The 16,305-nt window shown below is 32.8% G+C and overlaps 1 protein-coding gene across 1 annotated transcript; it reads right to left on the bottom strand.

The window, feature by feature from the left end:
* Positions 1-832: 832 nt before the first annotated feature.
* Positions 833-15,230, bottom strand: LOC143057562 (uncharacterized). The gene is made up of 4 exons (XM_076230876.1): positions 14,779-15,230; positions 9,333-9,533; positions 7,103-7,784; positions 833-2,700 (listed from the first exon to the last, which is right to left on the bottom strand). The coding sequence occupies exons 1-4, from the start codon at positions 15,194-15,196 to the stop codon at positions 2,667-2,669; spliced, it is 1,335 nt and encodes a 444-aa protein (XP_076086991.1). The 5' UTR covers positions 15,197-15,230; the 3' UTR covers positions 833-2,666.
* Between the last annotated feature and the right edge of the window lie 1,075 nt (positions 15,231-16,305).

Raw genomic sequence — 16,305 nt, 5'->3', positions numbered from 1 at the left:
AAAACAAAAGGGAGCTTTTGTCAACAGATATATACAATTCGCTCAGTTTTATGCAAATTGGGTATAGCAATTTTGAGTTTATGTCCAACATATTGACAGAGGATGGACAAGGGTATACCATTATACGTCCCATAAACGGGCACATAAAACTAGAGGCTCTAAAGAGCCTGTGTCGCTCACCTTAATCTATGTGAATATTCAACAAAGGACACAGATGGATTCATGACAAAATTGTGTTTTGGTGATGGTGATGTGTTTGTTGATCTTACTTTACTGAACATTCTTGCGGCTTACAATTATCTTTATCTATAATGATTGGCCCAGTAGTTTCAGTGAAAAATGATAATAAAAATTTACAAGTTTTATGAAAATTGTTAAAAATTGACTATAAAGGGCAATAACTCCTTCAGAGGTCAATTGACCATTTTGGTCATGTTGACTTATTTAGGTCTTACTTTGCTGTAAATTATTCCTGTTTACAGTATCTCTATCTATAATAATATTCAAGATAATAACAAACCAGATGCTCCGCAGGGCACAGCTTTATACGATCGCAGAGGTTGAACCCAGAACAGTTGGGGCAAGTTTGGACACAACATTCAAGCTGGATACAGCTCTAAATTTGGATTGTGATTAAATAGTTGACACAGCATAGGTTTCTGACACAGAATGAATGTGGTCTAATGAACTTAAAATTTTGTTTTGCCTTTGAGCAATTCACTATGCTGTTGAATATTAATCCTCTCAAAAAAATGTTTGAAGAAATTTTCTTTTTATTTATGAAATCTGAAATGAGAAAAATTTAACCCCCCCCCCCCATTTTTTTTTTCACATCCCCCTTTCCCTTTTTCCAAAATTGATCTCAATTCAAATTTCTAATGGAGTTTGCAACAATAACTACTCATTTAAATACATCATAAAATATTAAAATGTAACAAAAGGTGCTTCAGTTATCACTGAATGGTAAAGATTGTTTTAATTTATCAGTTGGTAGTAAAAGTGAATATACATTGTATATTGTATAAAACAATGATTTAAGTTGACTCAACTACTATTCTGGACAAAGAAAGATAACTCCAATCAATTGAAATTTCTTGCTATTGCACAATATTGTGCAATTAGATATTTCTGGCTATTGCGCAATACTGTGCAATTGAAAATATTTGCTATTGCACAATACTGTGCAATTGAAGATTTCTTGCTATTGCGCAATACTGAGCAATTGAAAATTTCTTGCTATTGCACAATACTGTGCAATTGAAGATTTCTTGCTATTGCTGAATACTGTGCAATTGAAAATTTCTTGCTATTGCACAATACTTAATATAATAATTTTGGATCCTGATTTGAATCAACTTGAAACCTGGGCCCATAAACAAAAATCTAAGTACATGTTTAGATTCAGCATATCAAAAAAGCCCAAGAATTCAATTTTTGTTAAAATCAAATTAAGTTTAATTTTGGACCCTTTGGACTTTAATGTAGACCAATTTGAAAACGGGACCAAAAATTAAGAATCTACATACACAGTTAGATTTAGCATATCAAAGAACCCCAATTTTGGACCCTTTGGGCCCCTTATTCCTAAACTGTTGGGACCTCAACTCCCAAAATTAATCCCAACCTTCCTTTTGTGGTCATAAACCTTGTGTTTAAACTTCACTGATTTCTATTTACTTATACTAAAGTTATTGTGCGAAAACCAAGAATAATGCTTATTTGGGCCCATTTTTGGCCCCTAATTCCTAAAATGTTGGGACCAAAACTCCCAAAATCAATTCCAACCTTCCTTTTGTGGTCATAAACCTTGTGTCAAAATTTCATCGATTTCTTTGCACTTTTACTAAAGTTAGAGTGTGAAAACTAAAAGTATTCGGACGACGATGAGGACGCAGACGACGACGCCAACGTGATAGCAATATACGTCGAAAATTAAAATTTTTGCAGTCGTATAAAAAACGGCAAATTTTCTTCAAATCACTAATTTGGGGGCAGCAACCCAATAACGGGCTGTCCAAATCATCTGAAAATTTTAGAGCAGATAGATCTTGACATGATAAACAATATGACCCCCCCCCCCCCAGTCAGATTTGCTCTAAATGCTCTGGATTTTGAGTTATAAGCCAAAAACTGCATTTTACCCCTATGTTCTATTTTTAGCCACAGCAGCCATCTTGGTTGGTTGGCCGGGTCACCGGACACAATTTTTAAACCCTAATAATGATTTTTGCCATGTTTGATTAGATTTGGCCCAGTAGTTTCAGAGGAGAAGATTTTTGTTAAAGTTTACAGACGACGGACGCCGGACAACTATGGACGACTGATGCCAAGTGATGAGAAAAGCTCACTTGACCTTTCATGTCATGTGAGCTAAAAACAACTTTTTTTATGAAGCTATCTTTTTATCTAGAAGATTAGTTTTTGTCAAGTTTTATAATAATCTGTGAAGTGTTACAAATTTAGTTTGTCAAAAAAATGTAATCCTTAATGGTACACATACTGTAATTTTTCTCTCGGGAATCAAAAAGTAGAACATTACTTTTATATTAATCCCTCACAGATGCAAGTCAAAATACATGAAATAGGCCAAAAAACATTATATAATGAAAGAGTACAAACTGAATACCTTCAACATGTTCAAGAACCATTCTTGTCACTGTTCATGATCAATTCATTGGATATTTCCTGGATCTTCCTGTTCTGTAAAAGAATTTGAAACGGTTTTAAATTAACATGTTAATCTGATAAAAGCTGGATATATCGGCAGCCTTTAACCTGCACCTTAATTTTTGTCTACATTGTGTACTTGTATTTGGACAGCGCTAAAAAACAGGGAACTGGTCATCTTTGAAATTCCTGGGTTTTTTTATTACATTCAACAGGAATATTATAATTTTCAATTCAATCACTGCATAAAAATGCATTGACTTATGTTGTACTTACATAACACAGGAGCATGTGTGTTTGTTAGTTGAACAACATTTTGAATGTTTATAATTACATTCACTCATGTCATGACAATAAAATATTCTGAAATTTTACAATATCACATATATACATTATCAAACGTAATTAAAGTACTGGTACTAGCTTTGGATCATAAACAAGCTTTTGTCCAAGTTTGGTACAAATCTAGGATACTTTAAGAAAGTTATTAAAATTTTTAAAACTTTAACCACAGAATGAATGTTTGTAGACGACACCATCCCTGATGGAACGTAGAATGGCTATGTCTTGCTTTTGCCACAAAAACCGCAGGATATTTCACTACAAAAGTCTGAAAGTCTGAAAAGACCAGTTTTTGTCTTAATTTGCATGAACTTTTATACAAATATATCATGCTTACTAGGGGTATTTGCCAAAAATACCGGTTGAGAGGTACAAATTTCCAGAGCCGTTAGGCGAGGGAAATTTTATTACCTGGAAACCAGTATTTTTGGCAAATACCCCTTGTAAGCATGATATAATTGTTTAATTCCACCGAATGTTCACCTCAGAAATTAAAGTTTATAACAATCAGGTATCATATGAAATTTCGACTTGAATGTATAATTTTTGTATACACTACAGCTGTGCTCTTTGCGCAGTCAAATTGCATTGACCGTATATATACTGACTGTATATATCTCCCTTTTTATGATAATAAGCTGGTTCTCGGCTGACTACTACACTTTGTTCATCAGTTTCAGTGAAGCGTAATACAAGTGGATTCCAGTTTTATGTGTTCGGTTGACAATTTGTTTCCGTTGAGTTTTATTTATGACGTCATTCCCCGAATTTTTACTTCATTTGGTCCAAATTCAATAATGATGCTTTTTATCCTAAATATTTCATCTGGAACCATATATTTAGTATGACCATGAATTTGTCATATTAGAATAGAAATAATTCATTGGGTTATTTTTAGACATGGTATTCCCTATCTGCCATGGTATTTGCTAGGGTATTTCCCATCTGCCATAGTATTTGCTAGCAAAAATATGGAATTCCCTAATGGCAAATACCCCGGCAGACGGAACAAATCTCAATATATAGAAATTGGTGAAAAATACCATGGTTCTCATCCAATCAAAATACAGCATTATTACATAAGGTGGAATTATACGCGACATTCTCCAAAAGTATGAATTGTGTCTATATTTTTCTTGACAAATTCTCATTTATATCAAATTTGTTTGAAATTTACTTGACATATTCTTGACATTCTGAATATGGTCTTAAAATTTCTTGACAAATTCTTGACATTTGAATACTGTCTTGAAATTTCTCGACATGTTCTCGACATTCTTTTTTTTTCTCAGTATGGCTTGACATATTCTGAACATTTTGAATTGTGTCTTTAATTTGCTTGACAGTTCTTTATTTCTCTTTATATGATATACTGTTGTTTCAAGTTACACTTCAAAAATAAAAATTGGGCATGTAAAATAATTGAAAAATTACAAATGCAAATATGGCAATGCAATCTAATGTATAAAATAATTTAAATGTGGTTGTGTTGATATAAAACAATTTAAAATTGGGTTTTTAAATAATTACAAATTTTGATTCCTAAATCTTATAAATTAAATGATTAAAACCAATCATACTGTAGACATATTTCATTCTACATTCATAATATTCAATGTTTAAATGGTAAATAATTATTGTACCAAAATGTGGTTTATATAAATAGAAAATTATGATGATATACAAATCATTCATTTAACAGGGGGAAAATTTGTGTAATGTCATCTGTTGGAATATATATTAAGTATTACACATGGACAGGATGTTCCCCATTATATTAAGGTATTCCACACCCCAGAGTACACAACTGTCAAATAGAAATAACTGCTTTACCTGTAAAAAGCCATGCAACTTATAAGTTGACCGACCATGCCACTACAATTTAAAAAGTTTGTTCATAGATGAAAATGAAAAGTATCATTTTGATGTGACGTTAATTATTTTAACATAAAATAAAATTTGAATATTTCCCAAAGATTAAAAGAAAAGTATTATCTATTCCAGGAATAATAAAAAAAAATGTATTTTAATGGGTCCATTTCTATAGAATTCATTGGTCTTATGAAATGGATCTCAAACAGACATGCATAATATAGATCTTTATAAAACCTTTTTTTTTCTTTTCTGGAAGGAGTTATCCCAAACATTTATTTTTGTTAAAAAATTATAAAATTCAACACTCAAATTGGAATAAAAAATGAATAAGGTTTTTGAATCAAGATGGGAACAAATTCTTTGACCTTCACGAAAGCCTTCCCCCCCCCCCCTTTTTTTTTAGCCAAACAAACCAAAAAGATGAATTAATAAAAATAAATCAAAATCTAATCTTCTACAATTTGGGGGAGTTATTCAGGGTATTCCAACTTACTTGCACCAAACAGGTATCTTACTATACCAAATTAATCCTTGATTCTTCAAAGTTTAGTTAAGCCATAATAAGTATATAACAGCAATAGAATGTCATAAACAGTGCAAAATAAGTCTGTTCACATTTTAAGGCAAAATTTATACTGCATGTACTGTTGAGATAGTGTCAAGACATATTTAAGACTGTCAAAAATGTGTCGAGACATATTGAGACATTATTTAGAATGTCAAGACAGATCGAGACATTATTAAGAATGTCAAGAATATGTCAAGACAGATCAAGAAAAATTTAAGACAATCAAGAATTGGTCAAGACTAATTCAGACTCTTATCAGATGAAAATACACGGACACGACTGGAAACACCATTTTTCAATCTTTCAAGAACCATAACTCCTGAACGGTAAAAGTCAAAATCGTCATTATTGAACTTGACCTCTATTTTGTCATCAGTAACAACATATTAAAATTTGGGAAGCTTTGGTAAAACAGTTCATGCGTAAATGCACGGACACGACTGGAAACACCATTTTTCAATCTTTCAAGAACCATAACCCCTGAACGGTAAAAGTCAAAATCGTCATTATTGAACTTGACCTCCATTTTGTCATCAGTAACAACATATTAAAATTTGGGAAGCTAAGGTAGAACAGTTCATGCGTAAATGCACGGACACGACTGGAAACTCCATTTTTCAATCTTTCAAGAACCATACATGTAACTCCTGAACGGTAAAAGTCAAAATCACCATTATTGATCTTGACCTCCACTTTGTCATCAGTAACAACATATTAAAATTTGGGAAGCTTAGGTAGAACAGTTCATGTGTAAATGCATGGACACGACTGGAAACCATTTTTCAGTCTTTCAAGAACCATAACTCCTGAACGGTAAAAGTCAAAATCGCCATTATTGAACTTGACCTTCATTTAGTTGTCAGTAACAACATATTAAAATTTTAAAAGCTTTGGTTGAATGGTTCATGAGTTAATTCACGGACAACATTTGATTGCCGCCCGCCCGCCGTACATCCCCAAATCAATAACCGACATTTTTGTCACAAAAATCAGGTTAATAATAGACAAGTACACTAAAAAATTTAAAGTCAGAACGCCTGAATTATGAGTCGTCTTAAGAATTAAATGTACATGTATACCTGGTCTTGTTGATCATTTTTAATTATTAAAATGTTCTGTCCATCTGCAGAAATTTCTAAAATAATATGGTAGGCAATATACTAAAAAGTGGCTAAAATTGTCATTAACAGGCAAAAACTTTAATAAGGCCAGGGAACACACTTATTTTGTAGACAATAAATCATGTAAATTGAAATAAAAAAAAAATCGCTCATGCTCTATTTCAATAATACTTTTTTTAGTTTTCTATTTTAGGGGAAATAAAAATTATATCAAAATTATAGTAAATTTCACCAGTAGTTTCATAATAGATTTTTGTAAAAGTTAATAATGGAAAACTGATGCCAAGTGATGAGAATGGCCCACAAATGGTCTTTCAGTCCAGTGAAACTATCATATTCCTGTCTTAGTCAACAGACAGGAAAAGGACCATTATAATTTATACATAATTCAGCATTCCTGAAGCAGTTTGCAAATCTATTGTGATTGCATACGGACAGAATAACTGTCCCAAAATGGTAAACAGCTGGTCAGAGCTGGTTCAAAATAATCATAGCTTTGTTTTAAAAATCTTATTTATGTGCAACTGACCCTGTAGCAGGAATTGAATCATTCACCACATCTACTTCAAACTCATCACCACGTGGTTCTATGTCATAGTCAAATTTTGAAGTTCTAACAACTTTCTTAAATACTTCTTCTCCTAATCTTGGGATAAGGCCTCCAGTGCCTTGAAGGATTTTGATGGCATCATCAGAAGGTTCTGTGCAGAATAAGTTGTGATGAATTAACATCCAAAGATCAATAATTGTAGAAAACTGTAGTTTATCCTTGTTAAAAATTTGAAGAAAGTCTTTCTTCTGCATTCTCAAAAGATAATCATGATGTGCATTATACAAAACCACCATATACTTTTTTTTATTAATAGCACAAATAGGCACCATTGATAAACCATAATCACTGTTTCCACTGTATGCAAAGAGTTTTCTTTTGTGCTTCCACATCGATAATGAAATGGCTTGTTTACAAACTTGATTTATGTCTGCAAGATTAAAATCCAATGCTTTGTTTTCTATGGTACATATTTCACCATTGCTCTCATCACTCATCTCTTGTTCAGTATTCCATTTTTGGTTTAATCTTTTTACTCCGGGACTTTCCTCAGGTTCCTCAATATGAAACACAGCAGAGTTTGTTTCAGAATCCCAAAACATGTCCTTTGTTGTTGGAAACAATATTATATCTGCACGACCATAAAAAAGACGAGTACTTCCTGAAAAAATAACAAATCAGAACTAGATAATAATTAATGGGATTAATCACAGAGGGTCTGTGATCATGACAAAAAGTCATACCTGTCAACTGACCCGTATTCTGCAGGTGTGACCCGAGATTTTCTCAATTTTAAGGGATCACCCGGGTCACCCGCCGGGTCATTGAATAACCCGGGAATTCCGAAATTGACCCGCTTCCACCTGGATTTTTTAGGCTTCATAGATTTCATAAGTGATTTTCCTTTGATATACCGGCAAATTCGTAATTCTTCCGTGAACAGGAAGTTGAGCTAGCTGTGTTGGGACATTCCGATATGTCTACGGTATTTTTAAAAAGCTCCAGATCTCAAATATCGTAACATGACTGCAATACACCATATTCACAAGACAACTTAAATAAACTATAACGGTAACTTTCCAGTTTTTAATTTTTGGATTATTTTTTTAAAGTCGACATATTTCCATTCACGGGTAATAACAAATTGGTAATGACCATCGGTATAAAATATGTTTATTGTAGTTTTGACAAGTAAGTTAAATTAACTATGTGAAACTTCTAATTTTTATTTAGCTTATCTTTTTATTATAATATAATGATAAAATGACCTATATGATAGCATCTTTTTAAAGAACGGTCATACTATATGAGGAGTTTAGAATTATTAAAAGTAAACTGTAACAAAGTGTTAATTACCCAGACCATACGCGTACGGTCGGACCTTATGCGTATGGTCGGACCATATGAGTATATTCCCATATGGTCATGACTGTACGCGTATGGTCCAAATACTCATATGGTCCGGAACATAAACATATCGAGAAAAACATGTACACCTTACAATCATAATATACACTGAATATAGTTGATTGTAAACATGATAATTGACAATTTTGACCATGTTGACCTATTTGTAGGTCTTTCTTTGCTGTACATTGTTTATCTCTATCTATAATAATTTTAAAGATAATAACATTGGCCAAGTTTAGTTTTATTTGGCCCAGTATTTTCAGAGAAGATTTTTGTATAAGTTAAAGACGATGACGAACAACAGATGCCAAGTGATGATCTGAGAAAAGCTCACTTGGTCCTTTGGGCAAGGTGAGCTAAAAATCTGAACTTTTTTTGCAGTAGTCATGAAAAATGAAAATATTTCATATAGCATCCTTATAAACAAGAGGCTCTCGAGTGTCTGAATTGCTCACCTGGTTTTTTTTTTGCTTAAATCTTTCATCTTTTCTCAGATCATCACTTGGCATCTGTTGTCCGTCATCGTCTTTAACTTTTACAAAAATCTTCTCTGAAAATACTGGGCCAAATAAAATCCAACTTGGTCAATGTTATTATCTTTAACATTATTATAGATAGAGATAAACAATGTACAGCAAAGTAAGACCTACAACTAAGTCAACATGGTCAAAATTATTTCTCCTTTTCAAAACATATTAATGAGTGGCTTAAAAATGCCATTTTAAATTAAAATATTTTTTTGCAGAAGTTTTAGCCCTTATGGCTTAAGTGGTTCTTTATTTGTACATATATATCTTACCAATATTTGTAGATCCATATTGTATTGGAGTACCACATCCACATGGACAACCATACGGTGGTTTTCCTGGGGATCTTGAATCTATAAAGTAATTTGTGGGATTATACAGGAGTTGAGACAGAAGGTGACTAGTTATCAATGATGCAACAGTAGTTTCTGTCTTCATGCTGTTCAGTTTGGCAAGGCTGTCCTCGTGAAGTTCTGGAAAAAAATTCTTTGTTATATTATAAATCACATACATGACATAAATAAGAAAGTACATGTTTACACATTTCCTCCATTGATGGAATTGCTTTTTCAATATACATGATATATGTTAAAATTTGTTAAAATCGCAAGCAGTTCATCACATTACTGTGCAATTGAAGATTTCTTGCTATTGCTGAATACAGTGTAAATTGTAATTGAAAATTTCTGGCTATATTGCACAATACTTAATATAATAATGTTGGATCCTGATTTGGACCAACTTGAAAACTGGGCCCATAATCAAAAATCTAAGTACATGTTTAGATTCAGCATATCAACGAAGCCCAAGAATTCAATTTTTGTTAAAATCAAACTTAGTTTAATTTTGGACCCTTTGGACTTTAATATAGATCAATTTGAAAACGGGACCAAAAATTAAGAATCTACACACACAGTTAGATTTGGCATATCAAAGAACCGCAATTATTCAATTTTTGATTAAATCAAACAAAGTTTAATTTTGGACCCCGATTTGGACCAACTTGAAAACTGGGCCAATAATAAACAAGAGTGAACACACTGAAATGTCTCGCCTTCTTTACTAATCATTGATATTATGTTGATAGTCCTAAGTATAAAGCATTATTACAACTGTCACATAAACTTACCATTAAACAAGATAGTTAAACAAAGACCAATTAACCATGAAAATGAGGTCAGATGAACCATGCCAGGCAGACATGTACAGCTAACAATGCTTCTATACAACAAATATAGTTGACCTATTACTTATAGTTTAAGAAAAATAGACCAAAACACAAAAACTTAACACTGTCCAATGAACCGTGCAATTGAGGTCATGGTCAAATAAAACCTGCGGGACTGACATATAGATCATAATATAATATATTTCCATACACCAAATATAGTTGACCTTTGGCATATAATATTAGATAAAAAGATCAAAACTTAAAAACTTAACTTTGACCACTGAACCATGAAAATGAGGTCAAGGTCAGATGACATCTGCCCGCTAGACATGTACACCTTACAATCATTCCATACAACAAATATAGTAGACCTATTGCATAAAGTATGAGAAAAACAGACCAAAACACAAAAACTTAACTATAACCACTGAACCATGAAAATAAGGTCAAGGTCAGATGACACCTGCCAGTTGGACATGTACACCTTCCAGTCCTTCCATACACCAAATATACTAGCCCTATTGCTTATAGTATCTGAGATATGGACTTGACCACCAAAACTTAACCTTGTTCACTGATCAATGAAATGAGGTTGAGGTCAAGTGAAAACTGTCTGACTGGCATGAGGACCTTGCAAGGTACGCACATACCAAATATAGTTATCCTATTACTTATAATAAGAGAGAATTCAACGTTACAAAAATTCTGAACTTTTTTTTCAAGTGGTCACTGAACCATGAAAATGAGGTCAAGGACATTGGACATGTGACTGACGGAAACTTCGTAACATGAGGCATCTATATACAAAATATGAAGCATCCAGGTCTTCCACCTTCTAAAATATATAGATTTTAAGAAGTGAGCTAACACCGCCGCCGCCGGATCACTATCCCTATGTCGAGCTTTCTGCAACAAAAGTTGCAGGCTCGACAAAAACTTAACTTTGACCACTGAACCATGAAAATGAGGTCAAGGTCACATGACATCTGCCCGCAAGACATGTACACCTTACAATCGTTCCATACAACAAATATAGTAGACCTATTGCATATAGTATGAGAAAAACAGACCAAAACACAAAAATTTAACTTTGACCACTGAACCATGAAAATGAGGTCAAGGTCACATGAAATCTGCCCGCTAGACATGTACACCTTACAATCATTCCATACAACAAATATAGTAGACCTATTGCATATAGTATGAGAAAAACAGACCAAAACACAACCAGGTGCTCCGCAGGGCGCAGCTTTATACGACCGCAGAGGTCGAACCCTAAACAGTTGGGGCAAGTATGGACAAAACATTCAAGCGTGATACAGCTCTGAATTTGGATTGTGATCAAATTTTTGACATTACATGGTTTTTTTACACAAAACAAATGTCAAGATTTTACAAATCAATTAAAGATTTCTTCTTCAAACTTATTTAAATCTAAAATTAAATAGTTGACACAGCATAGGTTTCTGACACAGAATGAATGTGGTCTAATGAACTTAAAAGTTTTTTTTTTGCCTTTGAGCAATTCACTATGCTGTTGAATATTAATCCTCTCAAAAAAATGTTTGAAGAAATTTTCTTTTTATTTATGAAATCTGAAATGAGAAAAATTTAAACCCCCCCCCCTTTTTTTCACATCCCCGTTTCCCTTTTTCCAAAACTGATATCAATTCAAATTTCTAATGGAGTTTGCAACAATAACTACTCTTTTAAATACATCATAAAATATTAAAATGTAAAATAAAGTGCTTGTTATCACTGAATGGTAAAGATTGGTTGGTAGTAAAAGTGAATATACATTGTTTAGGCCTAAAAAAAAAAAGATATGTGTTTCCGGTAACATCATTTTGAAAAAAAGGGTCGGTAGGTCGGAATTCTTTTTTTTTTTTTTTTTTTTTTTTTTTTTTGACATCGTAAATGAAATCCGGAAAATTATCATGGTTTTTCCAAGTCCGGATCCGTAATTAGTTTCAAAAACCGGAAGTGTGCCATTTGCAATGTTTTTGAAGCACCTGCTGTGCAAATTTCTTGGATTTTAACCTATTTGGAATACCTTTTGACATTAATAAAATGTTTTACTGGCTTTCTATGCAAGTAGAAGCAAGAGAGAAAAAATATTAAGTCATCTATCAGAAGCCTGTGTCAAAAACGGGGTCGGTTGATACAATTTTTTTTAATTTTTTTTTTGAAGATCCAATAAAAAAGTTAGGGTCGGGGCTAAAAAACAGGGTCGGTCGGGTTACCGGAAACATCGATCTTTTTTTTCTCGGCCTTATTGTATAAAACAATAAAAAAAACTTCATCAGCAACATTTTATATTGGCAAATTTCCAATGAAGTTCTTTACATAAAGTTATTGGCAAATAAAAATAGAAAATGACATCATTATAAGTCATGTCTGGCAAATTTCCAACATACATTATCTAAACACATTTTAGATAAGATAAGGAAAAAAAGCTTCATCAGCAACATTTTATATTGGCAAATTTCCAATGAAGTTATTTACATAAAGTTATTGGCAAATAAAAATAGAAAATGACATCATAGTCATGTCTGGCAAATTTCCAACATATATTATCAACTACTATTCTATACAAAGAAAGATAACTCCAATTGAAAATTAATTGCTATTGCACAATATTGTGCAATTAGATATTTCTTGCTATTGTGCAATACTGTGCAATTGAAAATTTCTTGCTATTGCACAATACTTGATATGGAATCCTGATTTGGACCAACTTGAAAACTGGGCCCATAATCAAAAATCAAAATACATATTAAGATAAAGCATATCAAATAAACCCAAGAAATTAATTTTTTGTTAAAATCAAACTTAGTTTAATTTTGGACCCTTTGGACCTTAATGTAGACCAATTTGAAAACTGGACCAAAAATTAAGAATCTACATACACAGTTAGATTTGGCATATCAAAGAACCCCAATTATTCAATTTTTGATGAAATCACACAAAGTTCAATTTTGGACCCTTTGGGCCCCTTATTCCTAAACTGTTAGGACCAAAACTCCCAAAATGATTTCAATACAAATTTATATCAAATCTATCTAAATTGAGAAAAGTCCGGTTAACCAGTTACCGGTTAGCGTTTTTGGTATTCGGTATTCGATCGTTCGACCGATTAACTGGTTAACCGTTGACAACACTAGTATTTTTCATAGATTTGATATCCAGGAGTTGAATGGTTAAAGATATTTATGTTCTTTTTGCTGTATGGCAACAACCTGTATGTATAAATTGTCCAAAATATTGCGAAAAGAGGGCAAAGATGTCAAATGTTTCCCCAAAATTTGACCCAAAGTAGATTTCAATTCCCTGGAGTGATACCGTTTCTGAAACAGTTTACAACTTTACATATACCAATCAAGAGATCAAGAGTGCATTTCTTTCTAACCAAAGTTTGGTTAACGTTGTGTGCCGTTTTCTATAGTTTGTGAAACATTACAGAAGTAGAAACAAATGCATCATTTGGTTAGAGGTGATTGAATTGTTTATTAATTTTAGACAATGTTTTGAGTTATGACAAGCACAAACACGTTTAGATAATTGATTTGATTTAATGTTAGAAAGAAATGCATCGTTTGAACTATCACACAACGAACGACAAACTGTAAACGCATCTGCAGCGAGTGTATAGTTTGTCAAAGTTTATGCAAACTTGCAAAAGTATGTTAGAAACGAATGATCAAAATGGGTGCTTGCTGAACAGTTTGTAGGGTTACCGTTAGACAGAAAATCGCACCAAATAAAAAATATTTGTCTTTCGTCTCACTTTTGTGAGAATGTTGTGGTAAAAGAATCAGTTATTGGTTGAGTTGGTCTGGGTTAAAATAAATACAACTCGCAGTGATCTTGATGCGATCAGGCATTGGTCGAGAATATTTTGAAATGATCAGACATTAGTCGAGCAAAGGTTGAAATGATTGAGTACTGATCGGTAAAATTTTAGTAATCCTACCAAACTTGATCTCTACACGATCCTTTCCTGATCAATTTGACCGCTACTCGACAAATTCACAATCTCTTCTCGAGCGACTTGCTTTTCGATCCTTACTCAAATGGTTTTGACCTGTCAAAAACTCTCGGGTAGAAAGTCAGATCAATGATGACTAAGGTAGACTATCCCGAAACATGCTTGTCGATTGAGTCAGACCAGTCTCCCGATCATGTTATTGTCTTGATCTTGCTTGATCGAGTTGATCTGATCGGCAGTGTGAAGGTGTCAACGTATATTTGTTCCGCCTAACAGAAGAAACTTTGTTATAAGCATTGTCATAATATCTATTCCTGTTGGAACAAATATTCTACATTGTATATCATTTATTCCATTAAGAACATATACTGTAATATTTATTCCTGTGGAAATAATATTCAAGAATATATTTTCCTTTTGGAACTTATGTTATGAAGGAACTTCTATTCGGTGACAACCTAGCTTTGTGCACATGCAATTCTGTTACATGTTCAAAAATTGCTACACAATATATCTGCTATATTAGACATGAAAATTTACTCTTTAGTATTAAGATTACCTTTATTCGCATAAAATCTTTCCAGTGCTGTGAAGGCAGCGTGTGTGTGATGGTCAATTGTTTCACCAGTACCATGCACATAATCTTCAAGGGCATCATAACCTCTTGCAAATATGTTTTCTGAATTTTCAGAAACAAATCGTTTCTCTTTTTCAGTTTTCTTCCATGGGAATTGCCATATACTATTCCTACTTGTGAAGGATTCTCCTAGATTGTTTACAATCTCGTTTTCATGAAACTTCTGTTCACATGCTTCAGCTGTTGCAGCGACCAAAGTATATTTGTGATTGTTGATGTAGGAATCAATTTCATCTTTCAAACGCATTTTTTTTCTTTCACTAATTTCAAATAGTTGATTCTTGCATTTCGATGAAAATCCATGTCGTAAAAATACATGAGCGTTCACTTTGTCGCGCATTGTTGTTATTTTGTTTAGATTACGCAGTAGCGACGCCATATTGTGTTTTAGGGTTTATAAGAGGATACATGTCAACTCGTACTTTCGGCGACTCGTACCCTATTTTTACCAACTCGTACTTCTACTAAGTCGTACCCAATATTTTTGACATTATAATATACGTTATCGACGTTCATATCCGTAGATATGATTATTTTAACAAAATGGCAAGGTTATGAGCACTAACTCTTAATTTACATAATGATGATCGATCTGATCTATTTTTTTAAAGCATCAACATAACCTGCCCGTTCACTCATTTTGTAAACACTTTGGAAAAATGTTAATTTTGAAGATGCTGAAATATTTGCATGTTGTTCCTGAAAACCCTGGTCAATTAGTCTTTGTTTTAATATGAGGCAGGCATAACCTGTGAATGGGGACGAAGTCTGTATTTTTTTTTTTTTTTAATTAAAACATGTTGATAAAATGCAAGATAACATTATCCTATTTTTCAATGGTAGTCTTGCAAGTTCGGAACGACATGCGTCATTTGAGGCCTTACAGTGTACTCCCAAGATTTCTTTAATAAATTTTATATGCAACTTTTCATAGGCATCACTGTCTTTAAATGTCGTAATAATCCCCCAGATTATAAAGCAAACTGAGTGCATTAATTTATATTGCAATTGGTTTGTGCAATTTGCATAAGTCATCGGGTTTGTAGAAATTGGGATTTTCAAAAGGGTTATAATCGGAAAAATTATGTACATTCCTAATTTAAGTAATAGAAAAAATAGTCCAGCTTTAAAAGGCCAGGATTTTTTAATTTGTTGGTTTACGGATCCGCCGACCCGATTTTGCCGATTTCCAAAATAAAAATAAAATCGAATTTTCAGGCTTTTTTTTATTCTCGCCGACCCTAAGAAATGCATTATCCCTGAAAAATAATTAAAATATCCTTTTTTATGAAATAAAATGCATTAATCACTAACAGAAGTGATGACACTTTCTGTTGTGAAAAATGAAACTTTCAGTTTACGTTTCTAAAAATAGACAAATCATTATTAATGACCTTGAAATGTTGTTTGCGCAAATAATTTTGCGGAACGGAACCTGTGTTAAAAACC

Source organism: Mytilus galloprovincialis, chromosome 13 (genome assembly GCF_965363235.1).
Source record: "Mytilus galloprovincialis chromosome 13, xbMytGall1.hap1.1, whole genome shotgun sequence".
NCBI lineage: Eukaryota > Metazoa > Mollusca > Bivalvia > Mytilida > Mytilidae > Mytilus > Mytilus galloprovincialis.
This window is presented reverse-complemented; position numbering and strand designations above follow the sequence as displayed.